This window comes from Octodon degus, unplaced genomic scaffold (genome assembly GCF_000260255.1).
Source record: "Octodon degus isolate 3935 unplaced genomic scaffold, OctDeg1.0 scaffold00210, whole genome shotgun sequence".
Classification (NCBI taxonomy): domain Eukaryota; kingdom Metazoa; phylum Chordata; class Mammalia; order Rodentia; family Octodontidae; genus Octodon; species Octodon degus.
The window spans coordinates 2,021,614-2,031,551 of record NW_004524786.1 but is presented as its reverse complement, the minus strand read 5'-3'; the positions used below and the strand labels follow the sequence as shown (position 1 = coordinate 2,031,551).

The window sequence follows — 9,938 nt, the reverse complement described above, 5'->3', positions numbered from 1 at the left end:
GAAAAGTATAAAAACGAAGTATAAGAAGTAAAGCCATGCTGTTATGTTGAGCTGTAGGAGACTCAGGTCAACAATTTCTGACATTGCCAGTCAAGAGGAAGACCCAATACTACTATGGGCTACTGGACTCTTTTAGAATATTTTGCTGAGTTTACACATCTATAATATTCAAATGACAGAACTACACAAAAAGGGGATACAGATGAATGTCCATTTTGTATCTGTGTATTCAAAGTGGTTAGGATAGATATATAGTTATTCTCTTAATAGAGGGATTTGTTCTAATGGTGTTAGGATATCATGTCCGTATCTTGTACAGCAATTAACCACTAGGAAGAAGGTATGCAAGGTATTAATTATTGAAACTGTCCTACCAATTTCATTTGAAACTGTCTCATTGTTATTTATCAATAAAATTACGGGAAAAAAAAGACTGTGTGCAGTAAGTTACACTCTGGAATTTTGTGCTGGTATCCTACGAGGTGGTGACCTTCCGTTACTTCTGAAGGCTGGGGGTGTGGGTAGGGCTGCTGGGTTAGCTCAGTTGTCTAAAGCACCTGCTTGGGCAAAGTCAGTCGGGCAAGGGACTGTGGTTCGACCCCCAGCACCACATGCCACATCAGCCATGCCTTAAGGCAGTCTGAGTCAGCAAAAAAAAAAAAAAAAAAATTCCTGCAGGCTCAGTGCGATTTCATGTCATGTGCCTTCCGCCTCCTGGTGGGAGGTACCACCGCGGGCCGCAGTGTGCTCCCTAAAGCAAGGTGTCCTACAGCTGAGGTGCAGGGCAGCACAGGCAGGACTGAACCCAGGCACTGAGCTGGCTGTGACCGCACCCCGTGAGCCCCCCAGTCACTGAGGGACAGAGAACATTTTTCATTATGACTAATGCAAGAAGGCTGGTCAAATGGCTCAGTGGATTAAAGCACCTGCAAGCAGGCGCAGGGGCCGGCGTCTGACTCCCAGGCTTGCCGTGTCCCCCGCCACTCTGAGACAGCAGTTGAGACTGGGCGTGGTGGCGCGTGCCTGTAATCCCAGCTCTTGGGAGGCAGTAAACGGGGTCACTACAAGGCTGATCTGGTCGTGAGACCCTGAGCACCCTGTAGACCCTTCTCTAAAATACAAAGGGATACTGCACGAGGCTTCATGTGACACAGCTGGCCCCATCCTCCCGGGGTGTGCACGGAAGCAGCACAAGACGACAGAAAGCGCAGGATTTATTTCACTCGGGTGGACAGCACACGCAGTGAACGGGCTTAAAAACGCGATGCAACTGCCCCGGAGGACACAGCTTCACATGTTGATCACTCGGGAAAGTTTCTGAACTCTGTTTAGCAGCAGGTCTCCTTTCTTGATGGTTTCTTGGTACTGCCAGTTCTTGCTATCAGGTCTGTAAACACATTCAAGAAAGCACGAGTTACTTTACGCCCCACTGCTCCGTGACGGCAGCTGACCTACTTCTTTAAGAAGGCACCTGAAGTGCCCCTTTTCAGGACGGTGTAACAAACACTACGCGGAGCGAAGGTACCTGTTGGTCTCCACTATTTCATTCACTTTGTCTATTTTGCAGTGCAGTCTCCCCGCGGCGATAAACCTGGACAGCTCCCTAATTCAGAGAAAAGACAAGAGGTCAGCGGGGCCTCATCATGAAGCCAGGGAGAACGCTGCACTCAGGAGACCGTCTCCTCAGGGTGGGCTTCTGCAGCAGCCTGGGCCACTGAGCACGCGTCGGCTGAGGTGTCGCTGGCATTCTGAGGGGCACACTGACCAAACTTCAGCCAGCTCACGGTTGTTAAGAAGAAAGTGACTAGCGATTAGGAAGAAAACGCTGGCTAACACCTAGAAACAACCAGGTGTTTCACACAAGAGCCCTGCGACAGTGACCTAGAGCGGGTGGCAAGGCCTGGGCAGCTGTCCCACCCCTCCGGCAGTGCTGAGTGAGCCACAGGAGGACACAGAGCTGAGGGACGTGTGCAGTGCGAGCCCCAGGCACCCAGGACTGAGAAGCAGAGGCCCTCGAGGCAACAGGCAGGGCCTGGCAGTGCCCCAGCCCTGCCCTGGGCCAGAGGCAAGATGGTGGGCCCCAAGTTTTGCCTGTAGCTGCCAGACATCAAGACAGGGTCTGAGGGCCACGTCCACTTCCTGCAGCTGTCCCACTGCCACTAGTCACAGAGCCCCAAAGTCAGAAGGGACAGCACCCCCGCCCCCCCAGGCTACGCAGGCCCTGGTCACTGGTCAGAATTCAGACTAGCTCAATTCAGCAATGAGGCAAACCAGGGACACCAGCCTTCTCTTCTGTTCAGCGTCAGCAGGACAACAAAAATGTCTTTGAAAGGAAGAAAATGAGCGGACTTCTCAGTAGGGGTCTGGCTGCACCTGGGCCCCGTGCACCACACCGAACCTCAGCCTCCCTCACAGCAAACTCCTACGTACTCGAGGAGCGTGGGGGTGTGCTAGCTGGTGTCTGAAACTTGCTTGCTTTAAAGTGGTTAAAAAATGGACAGACAGGCAGTCAGCTAACAGGACACGAAACTTCACTGCACTGTAGAATCCTCATGTGCCTGAGGTGCCCACTGAAGTGACACGGCCTCTGTGCAGCACTCCTTTCTTCACTGCTGTGCAGCTCACAGTGCGGGGCTGTCACCTGTGGGCCTTACTGCCTGCGTGGCCCTGCTGAGAGCTACACACACATCTGCCTGTACAAGTGCCTGAGGGTAGCCACGCACAGACCCCAGTGCTGCAAGCCGGCAGGAAGGCGCCCAAGACCTACGCTGCACGGCCCCCGGGCGGCACTCGCTCTGAGGTCAGCTACCCTGCTCGCACACCTAGTCCAGGCCACCGCATCCCCTCCCCCGGGACCCACCTCACACACAGGCAGAAACCATACCACTTGTGCTCCCAACCCTCCAATGAGAACCTGAGCTCCAGATGCAAATCCAGCTGCCCACGCTCTCCACTTCCCACACACAGCCCACGCCCAGCCGTGGCCTTTGTGTCCACACTGCTCCCGTCCATGCGGCAACTATGCCCACGTTAGCTGTCCGTCCTGACCGAGGCCTCAGTGTGAGGCCCCTTTTCTGCATCAAGAGGAGTCCAGCGGCTGGCACTCTCCTGAACCGGCCCAGAGTGAGACCGCATCTTCTCATCTCTGTAGGGTCCCTCCTGCTGCAGTGACCCAAGGATGTGCCCTACTCTCCCTGGTAGCTACAGAGCACGGGCAGGAAGAAAGGAATCCACCCAGTCCTGGACAGAGGCGCGGCACCTGCCATACCAGCCAGCCTGTGCTCAAAGCCCGTGCGTGCCTAACCACCAGCTGACAGTTACAGCAGCAACCTGGACTCTGGAGAGGAAGCTGAGAGACCAGAGTGCTCAGACGGCAGCATGTGGCCAGAGAGCAGCAGGGGCCTCCTGGACCAACAGACCGGATCATTAGCGTCTCTCTAGCCTGCTTTCTGCCCAGCAAAGAGACAGTGAGGCTGAGGGAGCTAGAGCCAGAGCAGGTGGCAATGGGGATAAGTACTTAGAAAAAGTTCTTGTTTTCCCTCCCTTAAAATTCAAGTAAGCAATATGAATGGGGAAAACGTAGTCTGACCTACCTAGAAGGCAACTTCACGGCCTAAGCTAACACGGTGCTCCTTAGACTTACTGATCAATGAACTCCACGCCGACCCCGAACGCCTCCGCCATGTAGCCGAGGGTCAGGGACCTGTAGGACTCCAGCAGCTGGCTGTAGGCGTGGATCCGCATTTCCCTCACGTAGTACCGATAATGAGGAGCGAAGAGCCAGTCCTTCTTCATCTCCTGCTCCACGACGGCTGCAACAAGCGAGACGACAAGTCAGCGGACTCTTCCCGTCAGCGGTCGAAGACTACGCCGATCAGCAGATGCCAGGGCCCAGCAAGGAACGGCCCACTGCCCTGGGATGGCCATGGCTCTGGCCACGGAGCTGCGCGTCCACGGAGACAGACCCAGCTTTGCCAGGAGCCCGCCCCACACGTGCGTCCAAGCACAACCCGGACTTCCCGTGTCTCTAGGTAAACACATTCTCTTTTTATAAATTTTACCACAGAAATAGAAGGTATGCTGATAAATTAAGCCCAGAAAAACACAGGAATCACAACTGTTGAATCCTCTTACCAGAATAAAAACAGTTTTATAAAACAACTGTAAGGCTTGAACGCAGGCGGCAGCTCTGGGCTCGTGACAGCCGCGGGAGCACCTCCTACCACACGCCACGCAGGTACAACGGTGCGAACAGCGCTCCCTCCCGCGTTTTCTGTTCTTGCACCTAAGCTATCTGGAACACATCTCCATAAAGGTAGAACTTGTCGATCCAGGCATAGTGTGCACACCGGTAATCCCAACACTTCCAACACAGGCAGGCAGAGTGCCGTGAGATCGAGGTCAGCCTGAACTGCGTAGCAAAACCTGGTCTCCAAACACCAAAAAATAAATGCTACCACCCAAAGAACTGTGAAAGCACTGAGCTCAGCAAAGGACGTCAGGCTGAGAAGGCTCCACCATATGATCCCGTGATGGCGCCCAGAACAGGCACTCCACAAAAGACAGGAGGAATGGCTGCTGGGCCTGGGACGGAGAGCTGAGTGCCCAGGGACAGGTGGCCCCAGCTGGCAAGAAGGATGCTCTGAATCCACGAGGATGGCTTCACACATGGTGTACACCGTGCTCAGTTATGGTTTATACCTTCGTTTTTCAAAAAAGAGACATAAAATAAGGGCTCTGGGCACGAGAAGTATGGAGAGCGCTCTGAGGGCAGGAAGGAAAGGCTTGCTGTGACTGGGTGACAGCCAGGCAACCCACCACGTGGCGGCCGGGCAGAGACCGGCATGAGTGGGCACCGTGCTCCGGCATCCAGGGCAGTACACCAGCTGGTGGACGCAGCCTGGCCTGGGGGCCGAGGCGCTTGCCAACACCAGCCACGCCCTCACGGCATCCACTGGAGCAGGCCTGCCTCCCCGCTGCCCAGGAATGCGGCCATCTGAACCCTGCAGCGGGACAGAGCGGGCATCTTCACGAGCCCAGGAAATCGCGGGGCAGCGCCCCTCGCACGACCTGACACATGCTGATGCGATCATCTTAGCCCTGCCATCACCAGGAAGCCAAATGCCAGGAACTGGAACCAAAGAAAAATCAAATCCACGCAGGGAAGACTGTCAGACACACGCCCAAGGGATCAAGGACTGCCCAGATTTTGCGCTCTATCCAAGGCCCAAAGTCCATGATTAAGTTAATCTCAGCCAGAAGACAGACACGGCTCCCTCCCATCTTTTCCCGTAACACCTACCAGCTCCACTTGCCCACAGCTGCCTCATGCCCAGAGGCTCCAACCAAGCGGAACGCCCACAGCCAAGGACGGGCAGTGCGCGCTTTCAGGCTTTCGGCACTGCAAGCCACACAGCTGTCACACGCTCATCTTCCAGGGATCAAACTCAGGACTCTGCCCTTGCCAGGCAAGCACTCATTGCAGTGAGCTATCTCCCCGGCCCCTTTGTCTTCCATCCTCTTAAAGAACACACTAACAATACAGGCACCGCCGCCATTTGCACACTGCGCCCGCTCAGTCTCCAGCCTCGCCCTCACCGAGGAGGGTCACATGCTGTGAGGGGCCCAGTCATCAACCCCTGTGTCTTTCCGGATGTGAGCGGTCAGCTTTGGCGTCTGAACGCAGGATCGGAACATGCGGACAGAGAGCAGGAGACGCTCCTTACCCAGGGACTGGAAGAACACCGCGTAGCGGCACTCGTAGAGCGAGAACAGGTACTGCCGCACCGCGGGCAGGCTGTGCAGCACCTCCAGGATCTCCGCCCCCTTGATGACCTGCAGATTTAAGACGGAAGTCCCTCACGGAAGGCCACGCAGCGCATGAGCTCCCCGAGGAGGCAAGAGCCAAGAGCAAGGTGAAGACCCACGCGAAGAATTACGCAGGAGGGCCTAGCTAGAGACGTGTGCAGTGGCACCCTCCAGTAGACGCTGGCAAGCTCTTCAAAAACAGCCGTATTTTTACAAACAATAAAACAAATCAAACTTACACTTCGGGGCTGTGTGGCTGGCTAAGGCACCGCGCAGCCCTCTACTAGGAATCATAAAGGCCCAGGTTACCTTTTCCCGGAGATCTGGTCTCTCTAGGGCAATCATGCTGACGTAGACAGTGTACGTCACGAACGTTTTGTAGTCCATGAGCTCATAGGACGTAAATGTTGAAACAGTGTCCAGGAAGAGTTCAGCCGCCTGCTTGAAGTCGCGGATAGCCACGCAGTAAAGACCCTGATACACTTTGAGGCGGTTCCGCCTGTCCCAGTCTCCTCCTTCCTCGATTAAGCTGTCAAATAGAAAAACACACTCAGACTGGGAACAGAGAACACTAACTTGGGACAGCCACCGCAGTTATCTGACGAGACCTAACAGCTGTAAACAAAACAGGCAAATCAGGATCTCGCCGGCAGCACCCCATCTTGGGGGCAGAAGCTCCCACACTGCCAAGTACCTTTTGGCCTTCTCTGTGTTGCGCGTGATGAGGTCGTTATCCATGTAGAAGAGACCAATCCGAAGGAGATAGAACACAATATCCAGCCGGTGACCCAGGGCCACGGTTTTGTCGTAAGTCTTTCGAAAAGCTGCCAGAGCTCCCTCCTGTCAAGATTAAGCAAATAATTTTATTGTAAGTTATCAATTACTGTCATTTTAAAAATAATGGGTCAGCCTGCCACACCGGCCCCGCTCTCGGGTGCGCGGAGACTGTGACAGCCTGGGCGTGGTGGCGTGCACTTGTAATCCCAGCACTTGGGAGGCTGAAAACAGGAGAATCACTATGAGCCCGAGCTCTGTGGTGAGACCCTGTGCTAGATACAAAAAAATACTAAAGAACTAAAATAATGGGACTCTTATCTCAGTCTGTGATTCTCAGACTATAAATACATAGATATGCATTTCTAACTCAAGGCATAGTGGAATAAATGATGCTGCTTTACTACAGAACACGAATACAATCACTTCTTCACTCTTGGCCCTTTCCAGAAGCTGTCTTGGCTGGTTGGTTTGTTTGTTGTTTTTTTTGGAGACAGATCTCCCTATGTAGTCCAGGCTGGCCACAGACTCATGATCCTCCTGCCTGGGTGTCCTGCACCCCACTTGCTTCACTTTATGGATTAGTTATGCTTCAGCTCATGAGCTGAAAGGACCACCCTCCACTAAGAGAAACCAGGGGCTGTGCATGTGTGCGTTTGTGTGTGTGTGTGTGTATATGTGTGTCTGTGCTTTAATGTATTTGGTACAAGGTCTCACTACACAGATCGGGCTCGTGGTGATCTTCCTGTTTTCAGCCTCCCCAGTGCTGGGATTCCAGGAGTGCGCCGCCACCACACCCAGTCTTCGTGGCTGCCTCAGCATGTCTGGGTAAGCAGGTGCTTAGCCTGATGAGCTATCTCACTGGCCCTTGAAACTAGGGACTGTTAAGAGGTGAGTCTGTGACACTGTGTTATTTCAAAAAATAAGATCTGTAGGATGCTGTCAAAAACCCAAGCTGTCTTGAGAAAGCATCCACCAACAAGCCCGCAACATCTGCAGCATCAGTGACACAACAGTCTAGTACACTTAGCACCATTCTTTCTAAAGAGCAAATAGGAGGGGGGAACAGGATGGTTCTCTTTGAAAGAATGTTACTTAACCTCCTACCAGTCCAATCATTTAAATAACAAAATAACCAAAACTTGATCCTTTTGGGTGGGGGAGATGGCTCAGCGGAATAAGCACTTTCCTGGCAAGTGCAAGGGCCTGAGTTCAATCCCTGGTTCCACAGGGAAAAAAAAAAAAGAGATACTATTTCATTAATATTTTAACAAGAAATATAAAACCAGCAATTTTAGCCAACATATTCAATACAATAATCAAGTGGTGGACATAATACCCACCCAAGTGAGCTCAGGGTGGCCAGCTCATAAACACAATGGCTGGGCAAAGAGCCGAGAAAGCTAGCAGGCAGTTAAGAAACCTAGAAGGAACACAGGGCTAAACAGAACCAATTCACAGCTCCTTGCCGACCCGAGCATATCCTTGTTGAAAGTCAAGCCCTAAGGGCTGGGAAGATAGCTCGGCAGTCTAAGCACCTGCCTGGCAAGTGCAAGGACCCAGGTTCAATTCCACACGCTATACTGGCCCCTGAACCCTGGGCATGCTGTGCTGGCCAGTGAGACCGGGTGTGGTGGCGTATGCCTGTAATCCCAGCACTTGGAAGGCTGAAAATAGGAGGATCACTGCAAGTCCGAGCTGTGTAGTGAGACCCTGTACACCCTGTACTAAATACATAACAAAAGAAAGAAATTCAGGCCTGAATCAAAGCTGACATATGATCCCTTACTCTTCAAATCAAATCAGAGGAAAAAACTTGTTTTATATTTAAATATCAACATTTAAACACTTACTTGTGCAAACCCTAAACCTCACTGCTTTGCCTTTGTCACCATTATGTGGAGACTCAGCAGCCCTGTCTGCAGCGAGGAAACAAAGCCCTGCACACCACTCACTCAGGCTGGACAGGAAGGTCAGGTGACCTGACCCAGGGCGAATGCGACTGGAGCTTGCACACGCACACCAGAGCACCCTCCATCTAAACACTCACGGACGCACTACCAAAGCCCATCCTCTGAAATGATGATACAGCTCACTACTAGATTAAAAATGTTGAAGATTCAGGACTCCCAGCAGACAGGGGGCAGAGGCAGGATGGTCACCACGACTTTAAGGCCAGGCTAGGCAACACAAACCAAAACACCAAGACTGGCGAACACCACACAGAACAGCCTGGTAGGCTGCTCAGGGTACCAGTGGTTCCACTTCATGGCTCAACCAGCACCCTAGAAGAAGGGCACACATGCACAAGGGGACACATGCAGGCAGTCTGCAGCAGTAGCCGCAGTTAAAGCCCCACCAGCTCAGGGCCGGCGACATAGCTCTGCAGACTTCGTGCCTGCTTGGGCAAGTGCAGGGACCAGGTTCGGTCCTTGGCACCACCCCCGGGGGGGGGGGTGAGCCACGACCAGGTCCGAGAGTGGCGGTGCACACCTGTAATCCCAGCGAGCGGGGAGAGGCTGAGAACAGGTGCATCACTGCAAGTCCGAGCTACGCAGTGAGACCCTGCACAAAATGCATAAACTAAAAACTAAAGCCCCACCAGCTGAACGTGCACATTCACCAGGAGCTGGACAAATATCAAAGCCCCCCTCCCACAGAAGGCATCCTCTATATTGGAATATTAGGCAGCCGGGAACCTGAATGTGCAAGATATTCATACGCGGAAAGTCCGCTCAGATACAACTCCAGAACGCATGACATGCAGGGCGACCTGAGAACTTTCGGGTCCTAGGTCTGCCTCCAGACTTCACCACTCCTCGCTCTCTCCAGGGCGTGCGCACACGGAGGCACCACCACAGAACCAACGAGGTTACCCGCAGCGGTGCAAGCGGTGCAGAGACCAAGGCTCCTTACTCGTTTAACTTTTTAAAACGCACCACAACCAGAGCTTTCCAACAAGGAGCAGAAGCCAATTACGGAGAGCGGCCCGGCTTCCGGGGAGACGAAAGGGAGCAGGCCCGCCTCGGTCTGGCGCGGCGATCGGCGCTGCGGGCGACGGGGCCACCGAGGGGCCCACAGCTCAGGAGCGCGGTCGCCCGGGCCCTTGCGGGGCAGCGCGCTCACCTTGTCCCCGATGCGGCACAGGTACTCGGCCTTCGCCATCATGGCATCCCGAATCTCGCTCTCCCCCAGGTTCTTCTCGGCGTCTTCCAGCTCCTCGTCCAGGCGCCTCAGCTCCTCCTCGTTCGCCTTCTTCATCTTGCCGACGAGGTCCGCGTCCACCGGCCAGTCCAGGGCCTTGCACAAGGCTTCGTAGTAAGGAGCCATGTCTGAAAGCCAGAGCAGGGCGTGGG

At 53.8% G+C, this 9,938-nt stretch overlaps 1 protein-coding gene across 1 annotated transcript in view; it reads right to left on the bottom strand.

Moving 5' to 3' along the window:
- Window positions 1–1,195: 1,195 nt before the first annotated feature.
- The window catches only part of Psmd6 (proteasome 26S subunit, non-ATPase 6), a 9,144-nt gene continuing 401 nt past the window's right edge, over window positions 1,196–9,938 (bottom strand). Inside the window, exons 2-8 of the mRNA XM_023705014.1 lie at window positions 9,709–9,914; window positions 6,503–6,648; window positions 6,118–6,337; window positions 5,727–5,835; window positions 3,644–3,812; window positions 1,526–1,603; window positions 1,196–1,387 (exon numbers count right to left, since the gene is read on the bottom strand). Coding sequence (XP_023560782.1) covers window positions 1,291–1,387; window positions 1,526–1,603; window positions 3,644–3,812; window positions 5,727–5,835; window positions 6,118–6,337; window positions 6,503–6,648; window positions 9,709–9,914 — 1,025 coding nt within the window. The 3' untranslated portion in view covers window positions 1,196–1,290. The remainder of the gene's footprint in view (window positions 1,388–1,525; window positions 1,604–3,643; window positions 3,813–5,726; window positions 5,836–6,117; window positions 6,338–6,502; window positions 6,649–9,708; window positions 9,915–9,938) is intronic.